Source organism: Anastrepha obliqua, chromosome 1 (assembly GCF_027943255.1).
Source record: "Anastrepha obliqua isolate idAnaObli1 chromosome 1, idAnaObli1_1.0, whole genome shotgun sequence".
NCBI lineage: Eukaryota > Metazoa > Arthropoda > Insecta > Diptera > Tephritidae > Anastrepha > Anastrepha obliqua.
Window position 1 is genome coordinate 27735350 of NC_072892.1, and position 26417 is coordinate 27761766.

The 26417-nt window shown below is 37.1% G+C and overlaps 2 protein-coding genes across 4 annotated transcripts in view; one reads left to right on the forward strand and one right to left on the reverse strand.

Moving 5' to 3' along the window:
* The window catches only part of LOC129236377 (gustatory and odorant receptor 22-like), a 24270-nt gene extending 13787 nt beyond the window's left edge, over window positions 1-10483 (reverse strand). The window contains exons 1-3 of one of the 2 annotated variants that reach the window (XM_054870733.1): window positions 2676-2738; window positions 2463-2545; window positions 2165-2405 (exon numbers count right to left, since the gene is read on the reverse strand). In XM_054870733.1, coding sequence (XP_054726708.1) covers window positions 2165-2317 — 153 coding nt within the window. In that variant the 5' untranslated portion in view covers window positions 2318-2405; window positions 2463-2545; window positions 2676-2738. Of the gene's footprint in view, window positions 1-2164; window positions 2406-2462; window positions 2546-2675; window positions 2739-10391 lie in introns of those variants that run through there. The other variant, XM_054870734.1, reaches the window with a different exon arrangement.
* Window positions 2472-26058, forward strand: LOC129236376 (cholesterol 7-desaturase nvd). 2 transcript variants are annotated; one of them, XM_054870732.1, is made up of 8 exons: window positions 2472-2570; window positions 14347-14547; window positions 16366-16765; window positions 20576-20755; window positions 21369-21495; window positions 22893-23004; window positions 25585-25758; window positions 25818-26058. In XM_054870732.1, exons 2-8 carry the CDS (start codon window positions 14407-14409, stop codon window positions 25977-25979), a joined length of 1296 nt encoding a protein of 431 aa, XP_054726707.1. In that variant the 5' UTR covers window positions 2472-2570; window positions 14347-14406; the 3' UTR covers window positions 25980-26058. The 2 variants fall into 2 exon arrangements, with proteins under 2 accessions (XP_054726707.1, XP_054726706.1); XM_054870731.1 differs by lacking the exon at window positions 2472-2570 and adding an exon at window positions 9726-10038.
* Window positions 26059-26417: the final 359 nt, after the last annotated feature.

Sequence of the window (26417 nt, forward strand, 5' to 3'; positions counted from 1 at the left end):
CACTCGAAGGATTGCCACTGCCTTTGGAGGGGTGACTGCTATTGCAAACAACATTTTCTATCGGTTAGTGTTTCGTGCCTGAGGTTTCGAACCCGTGCACTTTCGAATAGTAGTCAAAAACGAACCATTCGGCTACGATGACCACCGTCGATATAATAATAATTAATTTACATAAATACAGGTAGTTTGTCAAGTAGTTAAGAATGTAAAAATAATCGTAACGTGGTGGTCAAAAGTCAAAACTTACATGGACAAAGCATAATAAAGTAAGCCGTGGGTATGTTCAAAGTTTATATATATATATATATATATATATATATTTGGCGCGTATACCCTTTTTGGGTGTTTGGCCGAGCTCCTCCTCCTATTTGTGGTGTGCGTCTTGATGTTGTTCCAAAAATGGTGGGACCTACAGTTTCAAGCCGACTCCGAACGGCAGATATTTGTATGAGGAGCTTTTTCATGGCAGAAATACACTCGGAGATTTGCCATTGCCTGCCGAGGGGCGACCGCTATTAGAAAAATCATTTTGTACGTAATTTTGGTGTTTCACCGAGATTCGAACCAACGTTCTCTCTGTTAATTCCGAATGGTAGTCACGCACCAACTCATTCGGCTACGGCGGCCGCCAAAGTTTGTTTATAGTCAACTAATTTATGTTGAATCCGCTCCTTCAATAGAATAGAGGCTAATAAGCCTCATAAGGCTCATACGTTTAGCTAACATAATAGCGTCATATTGGCGAAACCTCGCGCTCAGTTTTGAATTTAAAAATTAATTTACAAATTTATTTTTGGGATTAACTTAAACCATTTTTTTAAGCATACTTGGCAGTTTCCGTTTGTACCATATATTTATTTATAAATTAAGTAAAAACAAAACACTTTTATGTTACAATTTTCACCAGAAAGGTATTTAATTTGTCCAATTTCTTCTCCCTTCCTAAATGCGAACTTTTATAAGGCAGTGTCAGAATTCGAATGCCACAAGTGAGCAAACCTTTAAGGCAGTAGTCTGCTTTACAGGCTTCAAAAAATCGATTTTTTTGTTTTGTTTTAAATCTCTTCCAAAACTATCCAAGAATATGTCTTTAAAATTCCAGAGGCCAATTCGACATATTTTCGAAGCTAGAGCAGTTTTGGTGGCCGAGCGTCGAGCAGGTGCGAATGCTCAGGAAGAACTTTAAAGCGCGTTTTCTCGAGTTTTCATTTTCACAAGTGTTAGAAAACGGTGCCGGCGATAGCAAAAAGAATATATGTCCGATCGAAAAAAACCAAAGTGATCTAGCTTCAGTATTAAATTATCTTCTATTTGAACTAAAAAAGTTGGACAAAAGTATTATTTAAACTACTTGTTTTGTAACTTAAAGTCAATTTTTTTTCTTAAAAAAGTGAATTTTTTTTTCAAACTTCGAAAAAATTTGGAATTTTATAACTTCTTCGGTATTTTTTTAGTTCATAAAGAAAAGAAACTTATAAAAATTAAAAAAAAATTTGGTGCGACTGTTTCAGATGCATCGCACGACCTCCATCACCGGCACCGATTTACAAGTGCAGACTCCAGGCGCTCCAGAAAAATACTTACAACTTTAAAAAATTTCAATATTTTTTAAAAATAAATATTGTTTTTTAAACCTTAAATATAGTACACTATCGTCTTAAAATTCCGTTTACCGCAATCATTTCCTTCCCTTTCAAAAAAAATTGCTAAAAAAACGCTTTTTTTCGGCTTCTAAAGCAGACTACTGCCTTAATAATTGAATCATGAGCCATAGTGTAAAACTTATGAAACGAATTTTTCTATCAATTTGAATTTTCTCCACTATGGAAGTAGCCATTCGTATACTACATACAAATTAGTTTTTAACGTAGCTCTGCGATTGCCGTAGCTGGGTGAGTTTGTGCGTTACAAATTGTAGAAAAAGTTTCTCCTAACGGCGTTGGAATAGCAAACCTGCAAGTACATTTCTTTCATAGAGAAATATTCTCATAAATATCATCTGCCGTTCGGAAGTGCCACTTGTAGGACAACACCAAGGCACACAGCACTATTTAGAGGATAAGCTCGGCGGTTATAAGAGATATATTTATAAAATATGCACGCTCTATAATACATACATACATATGTATATATGTTCGTTCATACCTTATGCTATATAACTTACTTGATCATGCCGCTCAACATCTTCGTAGTCAATAGAATCAAACGAAAAATGTTTTGCTCTCGAAATGGACGCTGAATCTATAAAAGCATTTTTAACAAACTTAGCGTTTCTTTGCAATTTAGTGTCTGAAATTAGCAGATTTGTATCCTTCATTCTCAAATCGTTATTTTATTACTGACAATTTGCAATGCAAGCACAATTTTCATAGCTTGAGTAGGGTTCGCAGTTATGTTTACACTACCTGTGTACACATACAAATATTATAAATTATGCATGAATATTTTAGAGTTTTCCCTACCAAAACAGTTCATAGTCCCGTTCTCCTTAGTATTGTTCAATCGTTAGGGACATGCATGTTCAATAAATTTTATCTGCAAATGCCTGGAATGGACGACTTGACTTGAAGGTATGTATACATATATATATGGCATAAATATTTTGTAATTTTCAAATAATAAACACCTTTTTTAATTGAATTAATTCAATAAAAGATTATATTAACAATCCTTACAATAATCGCTGAGAATTTGATATTGATGTAATATTTCTGATTGATGTAGTTAGTCCGAAAGATTATATGTACATATGTATCAGGAATATTTAAAAACAAAATATTCTATGCATTTGTATGCCAGTTTGTCTATTTAAACACGATTATCTACGGAACGAATAAACTGAATTCAATGGAACTTTTACTGATAGGCACTGATATGTACATGAAATTAGTATTTTCCGGGTCGCACTGGCTTCAAAATATTTATTATATTTATATTTGCTTACATGCAAAAGATGCTTATATTGACTAGATGTAAGCAAACATTTTCCCAAAAACATCTAATCTAGAATACATATTCGTACATATGTACATATGTATATGTATGTTATATAGATCAGTGGGAAACTTTTCAAGTCAAAAGAAACATATAATACAGGGAGTGTCTGAGTCATAGTTATATTCAACAAATTAAAAAATAACATAAGAAATATAATAGCTGCGTTTTTTAAGCGCATATGTATGTATCTCCGGTTCAAGCCTACTCTGAACGTCAGATATTTTTTACAAGGAGCTTTTTCATGGCAGAAATACACTCGGAGCCTGCCTGCCGAGGGGCCACCGCTATTAGAAAAAACTCTTTCTTCATTTTGGTCTTTCATCGAGATTCGAACCTTCGATCTCTCTGAATTCCAAATGGTAGACACGCACCAACCCATTCCGGTTACAGCACTAAAAACGCACATCGACAATTATTCCAAAATTAATGATTGAGTTCTGTTAAAAATTCTGTTATATAAATTACTGTTACTGGCTTGGGGTTAGGTGAAGCTGCTAAAATAATAATTTTGTATATTCTTTGGTTTTAATATTTCTTGTCTTCCTTTCAACAGTTTCGAATTGGGTAAATGCAAAATATTTCATATTTTGCCACATGGGGCATCTGGCTTCAAAATATTTATTATATTTATATTTGCTTACATGCAAAAGATGATTATATTGACTAGATGTAAGCAAACATTTTCCCAAAAACATCTAATCTAGAATACATATTCGTACATATGTAAATATGTATATGTATGTTATGTATCAGTGAGAAACTTTTCAAGTCAAAAGAAACATATAATACAGGGAGTGTCTGAGTCTTAGTTATATTCAAACAAAAACTGATTTCTTTGATACGGATCATTATTCTTTTTAAATCATCATTCAGTTTAAGCACTACATCTTGATCAAGGCTGATTTGAAATCATCTTTTAACAATGACAATTATCACGGACAAAGATGCTGAAAATAGTAGGACCCAGGATGTGTAGCGGCACTCCGGAAGTGATTTTATTGTGACAGAAAAAGTAATCTCCACACGGGACTTGTGACATCTCTCCGAGAGCTAGCTTTTCAATTTTATTGATGTCGAATCAAAACCAAAATATTAGATAAGTATTGAACAGGGTGTCATGATTAACATTACCAAAAGCTTTGGATAAGTCGAGAACAATAGGATGGTAACTAATTTAATATCGAAAAAGAGACAGATATCTACAAATATTTTTGAAACAACTATTGACTAATTCTTGAGCCTACCAGGAGGATCGATAGAACCGGTTTCAGTTACCCTCATCTCAGATATCGGTGTTCCCTTGACCGTTGTTAAAAGGAAACTGCGCAATTCTTTTCTTAGAAAAGCGCAAGACAGATAGAGTTCTATCTTATCGTGTGATATCTGAAGAACACTTTGACCTCAGTATGACAGAAGCAGGACGCTTCACGTGCTGGAGATCCCCTGGCAACCAATTTCCAAACTCTTAGCGCATGTGGAGAAGCTTGGACTTTCGTACAGCCCTCCTGTAAAAAAGAGACTATTGAACACTCTATTTATAAATGTCCGGCTCTGGCGGTTAGGCGCTTGAGGTTTCTCAGTGTGCCTTTTGGGGATAGCCTGAAGCAGTTCTCCAGCCTAGATCTCTTTGCTCTTCTCGACTACATCAACAGTACTTTCTTCCTTAAAGTTTTGTAATTTTGAGACATTTGAGGGCATTGTTACTAGATTTTGCTAAATGTAATTTTTTCTTACTAGAGCAATTTTTTGACGCTGGCATCGATTCGACAACCCACCCACCAAGTAGCGTTGCTGTATATATCCTTCCAAAGACCTTTCGTAGAAAACGCATAGCAAAGGCCTCTATGTTCAACAAATTGAAGTTTGAGTTTAAAGCTGTGCATATTTCCTCTTTGGATGTGACTCCGTATAGATAGTGGATGTCCATTAGAATTTACTTAGAAACGAAAAGATTGAAGGTCAAACAGTTGACCAAGAGTGGTCTGTAATTATCGCTAATGCCTTTTAATATCGGCGTATGAATAGCCAGCTGAGCCTTTTACAAGAATTCCATAAGGGTGCATTTGCTTTTGGAGCTATCGTTTAGCGACCGCTGTCTACTCTTGATTATTATAAACCCCGCCATCTATCACGATGTACAGAATCCTGAGATGTTGCCAACATCAGACTGTTAATCGGCTCTCAGCGATATTGAAAGAATCAGCTGATTTGATTACGTCAGTGGGGATCTGACGGGGATTTGTTTACGAAAAAACTAAGATTGTGTTGGTGATATATAAAAAAATCAACACAGTCCCCACCCATGTTATTTCCTTGCAGTCTAAACAACGACTGACGACTAACAATTTTGTTTCGAATGATCAAACGTGGTAATCTATCATCCCTGACCATCTATACCTATCAACAATTCCTTGTTTGCTCTACCTTCTTTTGTTGTTTTTTCTTCTGCTTGTAGGACCCTTCCTTCAGAAGGCAGCGTTAGCTGAGTTGAAAGAGATACCATTCGAAATCGCTTTTCTATTGGCTGTGGAGCACAATCTGCCGCCGAGTGGCTCCCATTGGTAGAACTTGCTCTCTTCTCTGCTCGTTAACGTCAGGTTTAACTCCAGTTTGAATTAGTTGTTTTTTCATTTTCTTTTATTCCCCAACTGTTAGGTTTAATATATTAAAGATTTTGGATATGGTAGTGAAGTCACTCTTCATTTACTGATTTACATCCAGTTGGCCACTCATCATCTTTTTCATTTCTTTGATTGTTTCACCAATTTATTATCTATTATATAAAAAACTAAAGGATTGAGAAGGTTTTTGTAGTATAGTATACCTATATATATATATATATAATTGGCGCGTACACCCTTTTTGGGTGTTTGGCCAAGCTCCTCCTCCTATTTGGGGCGTGCGTCTTGATGTTGCTCCACAAATGGAGGGACCTACAGTTTCAAGCCGATTCCGAGCGGCAGATATTTTTATGAGAAGCTTTTTCATGGCAGAAATACACTCGGAGGTTTGCCATTGCTTGCCGAGGGGCGACTGCTGTTAAAAAATGTTTTTAATTTTAATTTAATTTTGGTGTTTCACCGAGATTCGAACCTACGTTCTCTATGCGAGTTCCGAATGGTTGTCACGCACCAACCCATTCGGCTACGACGACAATGAGTAATATATTATGTACCAAGGTTCATTGAGTCGAGCAATTAGCAGAGCATTTACCAAGCCTCTCTCATATCAAGACCCCAGTGTACGATGAGGATTCCCATCCCACAAGAGGTAACCCTACCTCGAACAGAACACTACGCCCGTATACCAGTCCACTCCCGGCAGTAACGGTGGTCTTGCAGCGGTATAGGGCTCTGCCATAGACGACCGTTCCGATTCCCATTATCCTTACTTCTACCTGAGCTAAGTACGTGGCCAAAGGACCAGATGAAAATTAACTCTAAACAAGAAGCATCGGATCCCCTCACGGGAAAAAATACCGCCGTTGCACACGGGGAGAAACCTAAATCCACTTCCTGGGAACAGCTTTGAGAAGGCCGAGAGGACCATCAACTCTAATAGCCAGACTCCTCGGCCCTCTGCGCCCTCAGGTAGGAAAGCTAAACCGCAGAAGACCCGACTGCATAGGCCCAGCTCGGGCGATTTAAATAAGCAGGTCAATGTGGTTCGCCATGAGTCCTTAACAGGCGAAAAGTAGACGTGGAGGCGTACAAGCGTTAGCTTCGTCGGAGTTCCAGCGGATGCCAGCCTCAATCAACCCCTATTGCTCCAAAGCCTTAGAGAGGCACATTCGTTCTGTAAAGACGCAGGGGGAACAACACGCCAGTCCCAAGATAGTGGAGAGGCTGAGCGTAATCCCGGGAGGCAATGAGAGGGCTTTTTTAAAATGGGGAAATTCTCGTCCGTCGAGCGACCAGCGCAAAGGGAAGCGACGGGAAACACATGCTTCTAACAGACAGAGGTTTCTGCACAGCACCCAGAGTAAATTCAAGACACATGAACACCTCCCTGTGACACCTCCCAAAGTTACAGTCCCCAAAGCCTCAAATAAGGTGTCGGAGAAATATCTGATGCAGGCGATTATCGACGGGACACACCCTGATGAAAACACATCTTCAAATAATTTGAAATCGGGTCTAATGGATCATGTAAAGTCTACAGGCTTTACTTACGAGACACCTTGGCTCGGCACCGGCCTTCACTAAGCTTGAATCGCGCGCCGATGAGCGATCTGTCAAGTTTTGCAAAGAAGTCATCTATTCTGTGGGGCAGTTGGGGTCTAGAGCAGACCTTCTGTCTGTTCAGCGTGCCAGCTCAACCATCCCCATTTGAAAAAATGTTGGAGTTTATCCAACATGGCCACGAAAAACTATTCACCGATAACTGAAGAATAGTCCGAGTTAGCATGAGAAGCAGCGCAACGTTGGTTTTATTTTCAACAAAGTTGCGCTCTCAGTTCTCGCGGACTGTGGTAACCTGCGGCTTTTACTTCATTACAATGAAGATCGAGTAGACAGAGTGAACAACGCACAGAGCAGACTTTCTCCTCCTTGACATCAAAGATATCAAGAAGTACCATGGTGGAACCTGAAGGTAATTTCTCAGGGGATGTCTCCTACATCGCCCCTTGCAGCGAGAGCGATACGTTCATGGGGAGGAGGCAGGACCTCGCATATGAAACCAAAAGATTTTAAGCCAATAAGCCTCACCTCTTTTCTTCTCAAGAGAGATTGTTGGACATCCATAACGGCATCGTCCCATCAGCACGCATACTCTAAGAACAGGTCCATACTCTACACGGTTTTCAAGTTTTGAATTGTTACGAAATGCTCTCTGCATTGTGCGAGGCCGTTACATAGAATACAAGTCCAGAAAGGCAGTCATTGCCCAATAAACATGCAAAATGGGTATAGATAAAAGATGTACCCTAGAAGGGTTATGATGTCTATGTTTGGAAAATCTGGCATTCAAGAACACTACTAAGCACTGCAGATGAATTCCCGTAAAGAAAGGATGGAATGGAATCCATTATCGACCTTACATTTATAAGCAGTGCACTCTTCCGATGCGCGTCTTGGGAAGTGAGCATTGAATATACCCATAGACATCACCAGGCTATTATACATATTTTCAATTTGCGAGGAGCAATTCAACCAAATTAGTAACTGAAAAGTAGACTCAGTTGAGGAAGAAGCGCCAGCAGTTGTGATATCTGACATTTAACTAGCAAAAAGAGCTCTGAATATAGTATATCATCTCATGGGTTGTGTTTTAAGAGCCTGCGACGCCTCGATTAGAAAATATCTGCAGATGTTGCGTCGGTCATAGAGTTTTTGCTCAAACGAGCTGAAGTTGAACAATTTCTGGCGCCGCCAGTATTTCCTAAGGTACAATAACTTCCCCAAAATCACCGTCCTAGGAGACCTCCTTGCTGTTAAGCGCTTCAAAGACAAAAAGTCAGCCGACCCTATGCAATCCCAAACCAGCTCCTTAAACTAATTGAGAGAGTACTTAATTGTCAACACATATGGGTGCCTTGCTGTGGGTACGTTCGCGAATATATGGAAACGTATCGAGTTAGAAATTTCAGTAATGGGAATAAAAAGATCTGATGTCCAAAACAGGAACTTTTAGGAGTAGCACTTGCAATACTCAAACTACTTTCAGGGGCTAGGGGTAGCCAGAGGCCCGAAAAAATTATGATTTTCAATATTTTTTTTTTTTTTTGCTTTATTTTACAAAAATAAAAAATACATCATGATTCGACTTGACTTTAGCAAAATTTCAAACAAAAAATTAATAATTGTAAAAGTTACCGCTGTTTGTGTGGAGCCCGTTTCTCCAGAAGCTCCTTGCGGTGATCATCACAAGTCTTTGGAGATTCATCTAAAATCAATCGGACGAGAGAAATTAGTTTTATTAATAGATAATCTTGTGCCTGATCGAAGTTTTTTTTTTTAAATTAACAATATGACGGCCTCAAGAAATATTTTTCAGATTTTCGAGAAAAATACCGACAATTAATTGTTTAAAAAAATCGAAATTTTTCAAAAACAAAATCATTCGATCAGACACGAGTGATCACCAGTTCAAAAAACAAAGTTTTGAGAAAAATGCATTTAAAGTTTTTGCTGGAACGCTCCGGAGCGCCCTTTGTTAATTGTTGAAGTATTTGTCGGAATCGAATTTTCACACAATATTTTTAAAATATTAAACTATAAGAAAATGCAAAAAAAAACAATTTTTTGAAAATTCTTACTACCCCTAACCCTAACCCCTTAAACTTTTAAAAATTAATAAAAGAATATTCATACATATTTTCGATCAAACCCGATTTTAAACCGAAAGAATTGCATCTGCTTTATTTGCAGATCAACTCTGCTATGCAAGTCTTTATTTAATTGAGGTAAAATTACGCATCGGGAAAAAGAAACAAGTAGAAAAGGGACAGGTTACAAACTAATCCCATTTGTGCCAAAATTTTACTAATAACCACCAGCTTAAACGAAGAACACAAAACAAATTCGCATTTGTCGAGGCATGAAGTTTATGCTCGGTAGACGGTGCATACACAATTAATTATTCTAAATTGCTGCATTTTGTAACTAAATATCTTTGTTTCGGGAAAAACCTTGTTTCGGTTCATCCCTAATGCAAAAAACACAGTAGGATATGTATAAATATGTATGTATGTGCATACGTTTAAGCGAAATGTAAACGAATCGAAGATGTTGACACAAACTGGTACGTTAGTATTATATTTTGACTACTGCAAAAGCAATGAAAACGAAATTTCTTAACACAAATCCAATTTGAATTTCTAATGAAAAATATCGCATAAATTTGTAACATAAACAACAACAAAAAAACGAATTTTCAAATGAACGTTTACAGAAACCCCATTATTTTTTGAAAATCGTTAAGATATAATTTGTTTGATGACAAAATCCGGAAAGTTTAGTTGTGATACGCGAGCGAGCTCCTGCATAAATAATTAAAACTACTTTGAGAAAGAAGAATATTCTTCAGAAAGTCTATTAAGTAAGTAGAACTTATTTCATTCAAATTTTGTTTAATTATTTAGTAATAATCGATAATAGTTCTGTATCAGAAAATATAAGTATTCACCAAAACCAAAACGGAAATAAAAAAGCCAAGTGCTTATCATACAAAAATTAATATTATATATACATATGTATATGTATTTGCAAACTCCTTATGTAGGCATTTTAAGCCAACAACGTTGAAACGTGCAATAGTCTTAAATGGGTGTAGTAGTAAGTAAAATTTTATGTTGACCATACATTCCACTAATTTCTGATTCGATACTTTGTCATTTTCTTTTCACTGCACTGGACTAACTTAATCAAGAGGTAAACTCGCGTGCCTGATACCTTTTGATGATTTGTAATAATTAATTTCTGGAATTTTTTTTTTCCAGCAGCAATTCGGCAGCAAGAAAAACAGCTAATCAAACGCAACTGGCTACAAAATATACAAATATTATTTCAGGGTTAAGAAATGTAAATATAAGTAATGTAATGTTAAGTAAATAAATCCACTTTGGACTCTACGTAACGTAACTGGAGAACATAGTATGGCCAGATTTTTTGCAATTTCCATTTTTCATATTTGATTTATTCGAGATACTTGCAACAAAAATTAAAGCAGTTACGTACATATGTACCTAGCATATACTTAGAATCTACAATAGTATTTACCAGTCTCTGAGAAATTCATATATGTATGTACATATGTATTCTACTTGATCCCTTACGTAATATGAAGAAGATTCATGGATAAAACTGTAAATGCCAGCACGACAATTTCAAATGACTAGCAGTACACATTTGCCCCTCTCTTGTCCCTCACTTTATATTTAAATGTGAAAGTTCACATGATTTGCTAACCTAATAGGAAATATGACAGCGGTTTATTTACAATCAAAGCGTATTCATTAAAGGTGGTGGCACTAGACCAACAACATGTTTTGTACGTTAAATTGTCAAACCAAAGTATTGGCAAAGTAGAAAAAAAAAATTAATTCGCCTTGCTTCATTCATGGACACGGCGAAAGAAAAAAAAACAATTTGATTTGCCGATACCACCTTTAATATAGGTACAATTTGCCTTGCTTACAATAGACGTCGGCAAAACACTGAGATGTTTGTTGGCTGTTAATTTCTAATTTTTAATTTGTGGAATCAAACAATCTCTTAAACTATTATATAAGAGAAATAGCTTGTAACATTAGACGGAGGGACAGAAATTTAGACTTTTGGTGGTTTTTGTCCGTTTACTATTCATGCCAGGACTAATTCATGTGAGGAGGATCAATGCGTGCACCAAGTATGGGCAACTCAATAAAATTATCGAAATACACTCGTTTGCCCAAAAGCGGGCATCGCTTATTTTCATGCACGATTTTATTGATGTGGCTGTCGCGGATGGCTTCGACAATGACTTCGTCAAAAAAGATGATTCTGACTTCTTTTCAACAAACGCACCGATTGGACAACATAACACTGGCTTTCGAAATATGTTTGCAATATCTCCAACGTTGCTTAAGCGAAAGGCAATATGGTACCGACGTTCTGTCAAGTTTTCCACCGAGAAGCGGCTATCACTGTCAAAATAAGTTAAGATATAAAAAACACTATATGAACCACCCTGTTTTCGTTGTTGACCGAGTGATCACGCGCATAATAGAATCTACAGCGAATCCTCATACGCTTGCTAAAACAACAGTATTGCCGAGACGCCAAAAAATACACGCATCGTAAAAAACGAAAAATTGGCCAAATGTATCATGTAATTTTTTTAATTATTAATGCAATAATAATAAAATTTGTTGCGCATTTTTTGCACGTCGGTTTGAAGAAACTTTCAGGATACATCTGAGTATACTGCACTCTCAGATTCCCAACATTAGGGAGAAAAATGCATACATGTGAGGAGGTGGAATTTAAATGGGTAAATCTCCTTACCGAAGGTGGTTTATCAAAGCCCTCTCCTGCAATATTGAGAGTCTTCGACAAATTGCAACAGATGGATGAGGGAAATGTTAAAAGAAGATCCATGCAGCAATTTACACCACTTCAATTGAACTCCTAATTCCCATACAAAGTGTTAACAATTCGTCTTAAGGTGTAGACATTAATAAATATTATAAACAAAATTAAATATATTGGCAATTTTTTTATAATAAGCTAGAAATAAAAAGAAAAACATCTGGAAGTACTTTTTATGTCACGCGTCTGTGCCTTCCACTTAGAATTTACTCTCGATAGTGCAGCACGTGAGTCAGTGTGGACGTACGGTTGCGCGAAATAGCTTCTGCTGAAGGTAGAATGAAAGATAATATCCGCAATGAAATTCATTATCTTCAAGTTACTTTTTCCCCACTTCCGCGATAATAAATGCTGGCTGGGTAAATGCATTTATAGCTATGTATGTTTTTATGTTTCATGTCTGCATATATCGAATTTCCTCGAATAACGTTGAAGGCGCAATTTTTTTATACCTAGCGCGGATTCGGTGATTAGCGTAAACGAACACATTATTTTCATACATAAAGATTTCCATATAAATGTAGGTAGGTACTTCTGAGTTCATTTCGAACGGTGCACGTTTATATGTGTACGTACACATGTGTGTTACATATACTCTTTTTGTTTTTTTTTTTTTGGTGGGTGAGGTAGGGTTCAAAATGCCTTCGCATTTACAGCGACTATCGTCTACTACGTTGAGTGGTATGGCCACTAAAACAATCCCTCCTCTCCTTCTGGAGAGACACCCTTCCCGGGACTACTTTCGGCATTACTTCGGGAGGGCCCAGAGCGGCATCCATAAAAGATCAATTTTACCCACCCATGTCTAGTTCAATCGTATGTCTAGCCAGCTTTCTTTGCTATAGGCTCGCTTTCTTGTGTCTCTGTCTGGGAGGCTTCGCTTTGTTGCACTGTGTCGAGGTCTAACTTTTTTTCCAATGTATCTCTTTGCCGCATTCCTGCTGTCCTCGCCTTCGAGCACTTTGCTGATTATGTTGCTCGGCGCGATGTTGCCAATCTGCTTCCTCAGAGCATCTCTTTTCGCGAGTCATCTGTCACAACTACAAAACGAGTGTTCAGGGTCATCGCTCGACGCTTCGTCATAGGATCGCTTACCTCGCCCATGCGGTATATGTATCTCTTGTATATCCGTAGCCCGAGAGAAACTGAAATAAGAAGTAATTCACTTCTCAGAAGTTCCTTTGGACCCCGTTGCCTATTGATGGAATGAGTTTCGTCGTCCATCTGCCTCTCGGTTCAGTGTCTCATCAACTTTGCCACCGCGGCACTGTTTGGCATCTTCTTGGAGTCCCACTCACCCATTCGTTCCGAACCATGAGGTCGATGGATATCTCCCCGCTGATCACAAAGACTGCAGCGCTAGAGACAGTACTGTAAGCTGAGGCAAATCTGAGCGCCGCTGTTCGTTGCACAGCTTCCAATGCTTAGCAATTTAGCACATCTTCCCATACTTCGGTGCCGTACTGAAGAATTGAGTTTGTAGACGACTTGATTAGCCTTTTTTGCTCTGAGTTGGCCCGCCGATGTTTGCCATTAATCTGCTTAGCCTTCCCGTGACCTTTGATGCTTTGGTGGCCGCATGCCATATCTAGGCCCAGAAAGTAAACTTGCAGTCAAGTTGAATATCTAGGTATTTCACTACTTTTTGGGTCACTGGGAACGTTTCGCCTATTCGCAAGCTGGCCTCAAGTGCCATATGACCTCGCATAAATGAACATAGTGACATGCAAATTTATGTATTAAGATAAACACGCGGTCAACAAAGAAAGAAATATGGAAATGAAAATTCGCCTGCCTAACTGTTAGCGCCAAAAGTATAATTCAGATTTGAGAGTAATTCACATTACAAAAAATGAGTGTACGACCAATATAGTAAAAATCAATAACAATAGCGTTGAAACGATACTGAAGGTACTGCGGGGTCAACAGCGCTACTTATAGGGTCCGAACGCATCTCATCTCTCAAGCTTCGCTTGGTCGGTTTCAGAAATCAGCAGAAAACAATTTATTGCAAATCAATACAAATAAATTAGATATCTACAATGGGGCCAAAAGTCTACGAAATGATCTAAAGATGTAAAAAATAAAAATGTTGTAAAAAAAACTAAAAACGTTGGAACTAATAATAATACACACCCATTTCATTTAAATCGGTGAGGTGGTTTCGGAGATTAGCGTAAACGAACATAGTGGCACAGGGTGTTTGCATACATTTTAGAATTTAGATTACAGCTAAAGCTAGAGCTGTGTTATTAAAATGTCCCCATTTCTCTTTCAGCCATCTTAGACATCATTTTTAACGATATCGTCACCAGCTGATGCAGACTACCGCCCGAAAATGTATATGTTCGTGGCAAACTACAGTGCAATTGCACCTGAATTGCGTTCATTCATCACGAGCTACTTAACCACAATTATCATAATATTGATTGCAGTTACATTTTATTGGCTTTTCTTGGTTCCTTGTAATTGGAGAAAGGTATGTATTTAAACTTTAAAGCCACGTTTCTTATTATTTTCAAAAAAATAAAACATAAAAGGGATACAAGTTTTAAGTTTTCGAAAGTAAATGCAAACAAAAATGTAAACAAGAACGATGACTATGAACAGTTTTTGTTTTCAAATAGCCAGTCAGCAATAAGAGCTCTTGACTCCAGTATTGTTACTTCGAGTCTTGTACAAATCAGTGGCTCCACTCTTAACTGCTTATGTCACATTGTAGACCTACGAAATCTAAGTTCACTGTACCAATCAAAGCCCTGTAGCCGGAATAAAAAAATCGCTTTAAAAAGAAATCAATAGTTAAGCTCTATCGTTTTTATTAGCCACATGTTCGTATGCTGTTCGTTGGTGATTTGTAGAGCCTTTACTACAAATTTTGCCGAATTAAAACTCAAAACCGAATTTATTTTAATTGTAGGAAATTTATTTAAAGTGCATATAATAACAGAGAGTATGCAAGAATGCTAGAATACAAGATTTGGCCATCCGATTCAAAATTGTAAGAACAACTTTAGTTGCTACACCATAGTGGACTTAGCCACTCTAGCACTGCAGGCAGAGTTCTGGCCAAGATCAGACCGTTAAACGGCTCTCAGCAAATTTTAAAGAATCAGCTGGTAGACATGGCATGCTGAAAAACATTCCGAATGTGTGACCAATATCAGACCGTTAACCGGCTCTCAGCGAATTTGAAAAATCAGCTGCCTAAAACGGGGTCATGACAGCGGTTTGCTTACGAAAATCTGAGATTCGTTGGTGATATACGAAAAAAATCAACACAGTCTTTACTCATATTACTTCGTTGCCGTCTGAACAATGATTGACTGAACGAGTGTGTGAATACATGTGAAAAGATCGTGCAGAATTCCCCTCAATCTTCCAAGTGACGTGGTAGTCGAAGTTTCTCCTCATAATTTTCTTTTTTACTATCTATCATTCTTGGATTTTTTCTGTACATCACTAACACAATACCTAAATAAACGAAGTCTCTTAAAACCTCGAAATCATAACTGTCGTAGGTGCCGATACACGAATGGGCCGACTGTTTGTTCGATGCGATGACAGGAGGTACTTCGTTTTGTCTACGTTCACCACCAGACCCACTCTTTTTGCTTCTTTATCCAGTTTGGAAAAGGTAGAACTAACAGCGCGGTTATTAAGAACAATGATGTCAATACCATCGGCATACGCCAACAATTATACGCTCTTATAAAAAAATGTGCCTGAGCGATTAAGTCCTGGGGCTCGCACGATCTTTTCCAGTATCAGGATAAATATGTCACACGACAGCGAGTCACCTTGACTAAAACCTCGTTTGATATCAAACGGCTCGAAGAGGTCCTTCCCGATTCTGACGACGCTGCTGGTATTGAACAAGGACATCTTGCATAGCCGTATTAGTTTTGCGGGGATACCAAATTCAGACATCGCGGTATATATCATAGGCAACTCCTTTTCGTGCTGTGCTGTCGTGTTAGCATTTAAAGCAAAATTTAAAGAAATGGAAACGCAGACTTTTTCTAATGGATTTTGAAGCCGAATACATGTTTTGTTTTGTTTGTATATTATTGATGGAATATTTATCTCTTTTATTTTCATAAAACTGAAAGCTAAATAGCCTTGAATGAATTAAAAAAAAAAATTATAAAAACTATATACAAGTTTTTTTTCAATGAGCTATTTTCGTTGGTCCTTGACGCAGACTTTTTGTAGCGAGAGTATGTAAATAAAAACTTTGTTCGTGTTAAATAAAATTGCATCAAATGAAAATCGTAACAACTCTTTATTATTTCAGTCTTTGCAGGGTGTAAGCTATTCAACTGTTATAAATATTGAGAGTCTTCGCAGAAAATTAAAATCTAGTAAACGAGACGATATAAACCGCATTCGTCGAACACGTTCAATCGGCTTAAAGGAATTGCCTCCTCCATATCCCAACGGCTGGTATTGCATTCTAGAGTCGTCTTTATTAAAAGCACAGAATGTGTCATATGTTTCATGTCTGGGAGAACATTTCGTTGTTTTCAGAACAGTTGACGGATTAGTAAACGTCCTAGATGCGTATTGCCCCCATCTCGGTGCAAATATGGGAGTCGGTGGACGGGTAAATGGAGATAATATTGAATGTCCCTTTCATAAATGGAGTTTTAGAGGAAGTGACGGAACATGTGTGAATATACCGTACAGCTCTACAGGCAAGTATCACCCAATTAGAGTATTCATAAGACCTCTCCTAAATATAATCTTTTATGCAGAGTTCGAAAGTTGTATTTAGTATTTCATGCGATATGAGTCCCTATTGACAGAAGGGGAACAAAAGTAAACCTTGGTTATATATTCGCAGTGTCGGTAGGACAACTTAGTCCTCAGTGTGAAAGCAGCTACAATTACGGATCCACGATAATTGGAAGCTCTGACTACTTGCGTTTAAGCGAATTAAAATTTTTAAGACTGGCTTTGCATGTCATAATTATGTGCAGGCTTGGAAGCCAATACAAACTGAGCGCTTTTTAGATTCAGAGTGAAAGGTTGATTTGCATACCTCAGAAGGAAGTAATAAATAGACTTTACTTTTGTAGAGGTAATTACAACAGAGCAATAGAACCATGCTGGCCTGGACATTTGACATGAAAAATCGAACAGCAGCTATTGTTCGGTTTGATCAAATAACTAACGAAAGCAGCTTCAGAGCACATTAGCCAGGTAATACGATTTTTGTATAATCAGTTTGAACCAATGTTACTCCATTGTGTACTGATCCACAAAGTATTCGTTTATAAAATTCATCGAACTCAGCCGTATTTGGTAAGCTCTCAGGCCAGCTTTCTAACATATATATCTTTACTAGCTTAGCTTAGGTTAGTTTGGTTGGCATTAAGCCACGCATAGACCTTTTGGTCCGAAGCGATACCAGGACCGACCTCTATGAATACTGAAAGTAGACATCATGTGGGATGTCAACGCTTTTGGCGAATCTAAGCAGAGCTGGGAGATCCGCTTTTGAGACATCTTCCAGACCCTCACACAGTGGGGCTCCGAGACATTTTAAACGCGTTTTTAATAATGCCGGACAATCGCACAAAAGGTGTTCTCAAGTTTCCTCAACATCCTCTCTGCATTTCCTGCATTTTTCCATATTAATAACTCTGCAGTCCTTTCGTGAGAGCGTAATCACGAATTGAGTCAGTTTTTTTGTACTTTGTTGTACACATGACTTTTGGTGTTTTGCACGTGGTCAGATTAGTCCACCTAGCTTCCACTCGCTTTTTCATGCAGTCGTTCATTTCCTTGTATACTGTAATTAGCGGTTTTTGTATGTCGTTCTCTTGTTCACTTTACTAGTTTAAGTGTGCCGACTTCCTTGGTAAGCTTATTTAGGAGTACAGCGTTTAGCATCTTCAAGTGCCACGTAATATATAGCTTCTACACGGAGCACCATAAGTTACTTTCATTTTCGTCGAAACCCAAGTCATCTCCAACTGGCAACTTGTAGAGAACACGTGTAGTAGCGTTGTTCGCTGACTTTTGAATTGGATTGTGTAATCGTATGCTTGAAGTACGATAGCCCAGCGTTAAAGGTGATAAAGCAGAGCTTGCCCTTGTCTGAATGGAATTGCCCCTCTTTTTCTGGAATGCGAACAGTTAGAATGAGCCTGCAGTCATGGTCCAGAGACTTTCGTCTTTCTTGGCATGCTACTATTTCCTTTTGCGCGCCAGACTCTTAGTTGGCAACTGAAGAAATTTCTAGAATAAACAAGCCATCGCCTGTCCTGTCACGCTTATCCGTTGTCATTTCCGGTGCAGAGTCGAAGACTAAATGATGTTGAGTACTCACCTGGCATTTCATCGCCTTCTCTTCAGCTGCCCATTTGAGGATCAGTAATACAAGGATTCTCCGTAGTCCGGCACTCTCCTAGCTCGCATCATTTTAACCATTTTTGGTTCCACCTTAGATGTTAGGGTTTTTGAGGAAGAAGAAGAGACAATCCACGTCTATCATTCAATCTCGGTTACTTCAGATTGACTTAGCGATAGTTAAGCTATCCATTGATCGAGTCAATGTGCTGTCATCCAAAGTATCCTTTGGTATTTTGTGATAATTTGCTAACGCCTTAACTTTGGCCTATGAATATGGATATGCGCGTCCGTTTCGTGTTTCTTGAAAAGTGCACCTACTGCCACTGAACACCTACTGCTTAACAGCCTCAATATAATTATTTTCAGATTTTTAACTTCAAGGGTTGACTTTCTATACAGAAACGGTTAAAAGCCTTGGGATTTATTTCGATTCAAAGTTTTAATTCCATGCATATAAAAACTCCATTATGCTGTTTTTTTTCGTCGAATAACTCAAAATTTCTGTAACCAATACACTTTTGAAACTTTATTCATAATCCATAATAACAAATTCATATAATATATGTAAGTCCCCTGGGGTCAGTGCAGAAGTCATTCATTCGATATTCTTTACAATCATTAAATTTTGCAGACCAAAACCTTATTTATCATGATGTCAACAAACTCACTTGATAACACTTCGTAATAAAGGATTAGTTCTTTAATTGACTTTAATGGTCGACATCATTTCCGGCAGAATTAATTGTCCTACCTTTCTTGATGAAGTAAATTGCAGAAATTTCACCGTTTATAACATGTAAGCGCCAATCACAAGAATACTGGCTGAATTAAACATCATCACGAGCCCCTTAGATTTAGGTCTTTTCTTACCAACAACTAAGTTGGACGCTATTACCTGTACTAATTTTTGTAATAATCCAGCTTTATTGGATTATCCAGCACTCCTCCTCTTGTCGGAGTAATTTTTTTATCACCTTTTTTATCTTCGAGTATTTTTTCTTCAAGGATTGGGATGAGGTTTTGTCGTGTACTGTTACTTTCCTGAAGTTTAATATTTTTGATTTTAAAAATTTTCTGCATTTTTTAGCAAATACACTAAACAGCAAAACCGGTATTTTTGCAAGTCAATTTCGAAAAAATATTTGTTCGCCGAATGTTAGGCATTTATTCGGCCTTACTTCGGCACTCGAATCCTAACGTATGATATACCGATGTTTTTATCACATTTTTGTTTGTTTCATGGGTCATTGTCCTCGAGTAACCCGTTCTAATATGAGAGAAAGACGAATCTACAAAAAATGTAACGTTTTTTAAATAAATTAGCTCTCTGCGCTAGATGCCTTTTTCGACCAGCAACTCGAGACGATTTCGGCCAAATTAGGTAAACATTTTACCGGTACGTCAAAAACATTTAACAAAAAAGCGTATACAAATAATAAAATTTCACGAATTTATTCATTTATATATCGAAAACAACAAACTTTGATCAATATTACACTCTGTAATTAGTTTTGGTGTGATAGTAAATATAATAAGTGAAACAATAGCCAAAATGCATCCTAGGTTTATCAGGACACGTATCTCCGTAATATGGAATTTCCTCCTACCTCCAGGCGTGTTACGACCAGAACAAACCTTGAATTCCCTTTTGGCCCTTTTGGCATTATGTAAAGCTTCCTGGAAAGCTTTCCTAGGAATGCCACGTAGACTCTTGTTCTTGTTGCTGGCGATATGACTTTCTCAATTGTTCGGCAAGTATTTTCAGAAATCGCAAATGGCTTAGTGGTTTTTCCCCTCTTTTGGCATTTTTTAGTTTAGCAGCGACGCATGATTGATTTAACACTTCAAATCACTCGGACGCTGTAGCACGACTGCTCAGGTTCACACTTGAAATCGACCTAACGCCTTATCAGCTTTGCTTAGTGCAAAGGATTAAAAGGGGTCATCCGCATTTCTTTCGCACAAAACTCATACACTGGACAGACACATTTTGTTTAATTTTCGGTTTGACTTCGAGAGCAGATGCCTACATTTAAAATCAGGACGACAGAATTACGCCAGTGTGCGACGTAGATAAAGCACTAAAGTTATGTTTGTGTGATGTTGTAGTTTTCAATAGTTTTATAATATTACGATTGTAATTTCAGAACCCAAAGGTATCAAAGTTCGAAAATGGATTTGCCGAGAAATAAATGATAATATCTTCGTGTGGTATCATACAGAAAAAGAAAACACTCAGTGGGAATTGCCTGTTATTAGTTCTATTGAAAAAAAGGAGTTAATTTTTCATGGTCGAAATGAATTCTACGTGAATTGTCATATCCAAGGTAAGATAATATTCATATAGTAATCAAATCATTAATTTACTTAAACGTCTATACAGCTTACTATATATATGTTTTGAAAATAGAGTATCAACGAAAGATTGAGGGCTCGGTCCGCATTTTGCGTTATTCTTCTTTGCTTTTATAGTAGAAGAATATAGTGGAAAACTTCTAAATTCAAAATGTATACTAATACGCTAGTCTTATTTCATTTAGTTTACATTATAGACTAATAAATAAGAGGATTTTGATCAAATTAGTAGTAAGAAGCACGAATTCGTACATAAGAATTTTGTAAATAATCTTTTTTAAAGATAGGAGAAAAATTTCAATAAATTCATATTAAAATATCCTTTCCAAAAGTACTAATTTTATCACTAAAGACAGGGCATTCGAAGTTTAATTAATTTATTTGATTACTTACGCCCATATAAAACCAAAAAAAAAAGGCCTTTGAATTACTGTGAATTTCTTAAAATTCCAATAACCAGCCTTTTGTGTCAGCTGGGTTTACATGCCCGCTGGTTTACGTTATTCACTAACTGCACTATAAGATATTATATAGGAGTTTTAAAGGTCACGCATTAAGAAATCACCATTTCCTTTTTCTTTCTAGAAATACCCGAAAATGGGGCTGATCTGGCCCACTTTTCCGCTGTTCACAGAGCATGCTTGCTTGCAGGTGTGGAAAATCCAGAGAAAAGTGCACTGGCTAAGTTTGGACAACATCATTGGCAGGCGGTGTAAGTATTTATAAATAATAAAAATATAATGTAAAAAATATGTTGTTCGTTTGGTAGTTTATTTCTGATTTTAAAAGAGCATACAAGCATTTATTTACCTATAAAAACAGAATGAGAAAGAGAAAAAACAAATAACAAATTGCACTCTGAAATGTGCAGACAGAATTAGCTGATGGGCTGACGTCACTTGGGATGTGTTTACAAAAAAATTGAGACTGTTAGTGATATAAAACAAAAAATCAACACAGTCTTGGTCATTTTGCTTCGTTGCTATCTGAACAACGATTGGTTAGACGAGTGCATGGAGCAAATATTTTTAGAGGTGGTCTATGTAGCAGACCGTTATTCGGCTCTGAGCAAATTTGGCATCACTGGCGTCACTTAGGATGTGTTTAACAAAATTTAGCTTGTGTTAGTGATACTCGTATACGAATGCCATGACATGAGCATTGGTTGTGTTTATTTTTTTTTTTCGTACATCACTAACACGAGCTAGATTTTGTTAAACATATCCCAATTCACATGGCAGCTGAAGTCCCCCTCACAATTTTCTTTTTCACCATAGTTAATGAGCGAACCTTGAAAATCTATCATCCTTGCTTCAATGTGAACCCTTGAGGGTTGCTCATTAAGGTGAATTTATTAAAGGTGGTTTCGAAACGCCAACTGATTTTTTCGTCGTGGTCAACCATGTCAATATATGTTTTTTACAATAGGTTATTTACTTTACCGCGGCCGCCGTAGCCGAATGGGTTGGTGCATGATTACCATTCAGAATTCACAGAGAGAACGTTGGTTCGAATCTCGGTGGAACACCAAATTAAGAAAAACATTTTTCTAATAGCGATCGCCATTCGGCAGGCAATGGCAAACCTCCGAGTGTATTTCTGCCATGAAAAAGCTCCTCATAAAAATAACTGCCGTTCGGAGTCGGCTTGAAGCTGTAGGTCCCTCCATTTGTGGAACAACATGAAGATGCACACCACAAATAGGAGGAGGAGCTCGGCCAAACACCCAAAAAGGGTGTACGCGCCAATTATATATATACATATATATATATTTACTTTTTTACTGATATTCGGCATTTCTTACTTGTGCGTTAAAATCCAAACTTATCAAGACTAATTCTGAGAACTTATAGGAAAATTTTAATTCTGCTTTATATTCCATTTATATTAAATTTTGTATTTGATTTTTATTTCAAAATTACACTTATTATTATATAAGTATAATATATGTAGGTACACATGTGGTATGCTTATGACTCTGACACTTCACTCCAAACATCCAGAGGTATATAAAGATGGGCTCCTTTATTAGATTAGGTTATTCTCAAAATAATAATTTTACTTTAATTATGCGTGTACATATCTATTTATGCAATTATATATTTACAGGTGGAAAACTTCATTTGTACCGAAAACACACATCGCATCACTGCACTTAACACATGCCATCCAATTGCTTCCAAAATATAATCTCTTGCAATTAGATGTGGAAGCAAAACAGGTAATACATTTAAAATTTATTTTGCATCTGGATCTTTTACTTAATGAACATCTTATTTCCTGAATCTTAATAAATAAAATTTCAAACCAGCAATGAATTTCAATCAATTTTTTTAGAGTCGCAATAATAAACACTACAGAAGAGAATACAGAATTCGGTCTTTCAGTTCTGTATAATACCTTTTCATTACATTAATCAATAACACGGGGCTGCAAAAAAAAGGTATTTGGTGCAAAATACTCGTACACTCTTATATAAGTAATACCTGATCTCTAGTAGCCTGATGCCATATAAAGATCCCATCACCCTTGGGAACTATTTCCCACTGTATATATGTTCTGCTGTAAACGAAAAGTTATTCGAAATGATTGGCGGCTGTGAAGGTAATGTTTTTGATGTCCTTATCACAGCCCAAATCTTTAAAGCATTAGACACGCTTTTTCACGGAGTTGTTAGCTTTCTTGGTCATAGAAAAACTTTTCTTTAGCACCAAAAAAGATTATGGTGTCCTTAATGGGACGACACTTGGAAAGTCTTAATACTCAGTTTTAAACATTTTTGTTAAATAAACTGAAAACATAGTTATTTTCTTTCAGAAGCTTCCACTGAGCTTTTCTAGTTTAATGCTGTGACTTAGCCTGATTCTTCCAAAAGAAAACAAAATAAAGGTATTTACTACTTTGTTGAGGTAACAATAAGTTAACAGTCTTTAAGTTAACAGATGCGATCTGATTATGTTCACAATATTTTATTTTCTGCAACCATCTGAATAATAAGTATTGTATACTAAATTTTCGTCAGCGGAAAAAAAGGAAATAAGTTGTTGTTGTACTAGTTTAAACATTCTCCGGGTTGTTCCGGTGATGTAGAACCAACTGCCGGGGGAACGAAAGGAAATAAATCTTGTTCTCTAGTTCCGAGACGTAAAAACTTGCACTTCTTGAAGCTCTTCTTCTTCTTTAAGGGGTTAGGGGTAGTTAGAGGCCCGAAAAAATTATGATTTTCAATAATTTGTTGTGCTAGTCAATTGCTTTGTTTTACAAAAATAAAAGCAACATTAATAAATCATGTTTCGACTTGACTTTAGCAAATTTTCAAACAAAAAAATTAATAATTGTAAAAGTTATCGCTGTTTATGTGGAGCCCGTTTCTCCAGAAGCTCCTTGCGGTGATCATCACGGTGATCAGACACGAGGTTTTTATGTTTCTCAAAAGCAGTATAAATTTTATTGAAATCTACAAAGCGTGACACCAGTAATCACCAGTTCAAAAAACATAGTTTTGAGAAAAACGCATTTAAAGTTGCAGCTGCTGCTAGCTACTTGCTCTCGAACACTCCGGAGCACCCGAGCGCCCTTTGTTAATTGTTTAATAACTCGAAAAGTATTTGTCGGATTCACTTTTCACACAATATTTTAAAGATATTATGCTTTAAGAAAATGCAAAAAAAAATCAAATTTTTTGAAAATTCTGACTACCCCTAACCTCTTAAAAATATTCGCTTGGAATGAGAAATAAATAGGTCTTCTAGTAAATGAAAACTTAAGAAAATTCCATTTATTTCGATTATTGTTATTTGTACCAGCAACATTACCAAACAGAAATAACAGCATCTGTTATTTTTTGTTTATTCCCTCCAAATCATGGGCATTGCAAATTTCAGCGATTCATAAGTACCTTTACCTCATATCTTTATATATTTTTCCTTAAACATTGGAGCATAGGGTGACTAATCGCCAACGGACACGGTTTTAAGCTATTTCTCCCATTCGTTCCACGTAAGACGAAGAAAGTTCATTTCATCTTCTATTGAGCGTCTCCAGGTGGTACGTCACCTACCCACTCCTCGGCAGCTTGCTGGAAGGGGTTCCAACGCAGAGCGTGCGTAGCAACATTGTCATCACTTTTTCTAAGCCTATCCACTGCCACTTCCTTTTTCGAATTTCAGTCGCGACGTCAAGTTGGTTAGCTTTTGTTAGCAAGTCCGAGTTCGATATTGAACGGGGCTAAAGAGTGCCCAAAATACGACGCAGGTAGTGGTTGATAACGTTTGCAGGTGTCTCGTGGTTAGGTTGGTATGGTTGCCCAGGGAGTGAGCAGGAAGTGAGGTGAAAGGGGAGGACCGATGGGATGTAGGGAGAGGGCGGGGAGATGTGGTGATGGAATGGTTACTGCGTGCGTACAAGTGTTATCAATTTCAACTCTTTCGGTAAAATATTTCACGTCAAAGAAAGCATAACTAAAGTACTAGTGGATGCATTAAAGAATCAAAATTAAGTTCACGAAATAGGTATACATTTTTCAACCCTCCTTGGGGTTATGTGGCCCACGATATACTTAAACAAAATTGTCAAAGTTGATAGTACATAAATACAAATAAACTAAACTAAAAGGGGATCTGGTAAAAGGGTATTTATTGACTACTCAGAGTAAAAAATATTTTCGCACACATTGCCACATAGAAAGCTGCACCAAATATAAGTTGCTTTTTTTTTTTGTACTCCGGTCTTATTCATACCTGTTATTGCGTAGTATATACATCTATACCAATTAATTAAATTACAACCTTTTATATCATAGATTGGTCCATCAGTCGTACACTTGCATTTAATGTCGTCGACATTCGGACGTATTGAAATACTGCAAACTGTAACACCTGTTGAACCGCTGGTACAGAAGGTGATTCATAGATTCTATGCACACAAAGCTGTGGGACCTTTTATGAAGTTACTGATTTTTGCCGAAAGCGTTATGGTAATAAAATTTCTTGCTTTTCACTGTGTATTATTATTGCATTTACATATCTATTTCAGTTTGAACGGGACATTGTTATGTGGAACCATAAAACGTTTCGCAGCAAACCACGGCTTGTAAAGGAAGATACTGCCATAAAAAACTTTCGCAATTGGTTCTCCCAGTTTTACACAGAAAATAGCAAATCTTTTGTGGATGCGCACGGATGTTTGGACTGGTAGAAAACCATTTTCATTTGAGTTTTCTAATATTCTTGTAATGAAAAATATTTTTCTAATAAATGTTTTCTTAAAAATTTCATTAGTACTGCTTGCTTTTACCATTCTACAGTCCAAATAAATGCATTGACACATATGTGCTCTTGAATAAGGCTTATAAATCGCGCTGAAGAACGATTGACTCGCGCGGAAACTAGGGTTAAACAATGCCTCGTAGAGATCCAGTGGTTCTGAGGTAAAGCAGTTAGTAAAATGGTGGTTGTCGTTAATCTTTGCGTCAGTGGTTTGACTATTTTCTTATAAAGTATTGTTAGGTCTAAACTTTACGCTTGATTGAAAAAATTTGGATCCAAATGTCAACTGGCAGTATACAACGCGTGTGTAAGCTCCTTTTTGGAACAATGTGGGTTCTCCGAAGTGAAATACATGCGAGACATCAGT

Bases quoted from the DNA above. Each gene is read 5' to 3' on its own strand.
- LOC129236376 (XM_054870732.1), top strand. From the start codon at position 14,407: ATGTATATGTTCGTGGCAAACTACAGTGCAATTGCACCTGAATTGCGT. The intron at 14,548-16,365 runs GTATGTATTTAA...TTATTATTTCAG, and splicing joins TTCCTTGTAATTGGAGAAAG to TCTTTGCAGGGTGTAAGCTA. The intron at 20,756-21,368 runs GTAAGATAATAT...TTTTCTTTCTAG, and splicing joins CGTGAATTGTCATATCCAAG to AAATACCCGAAAATGGGGCT.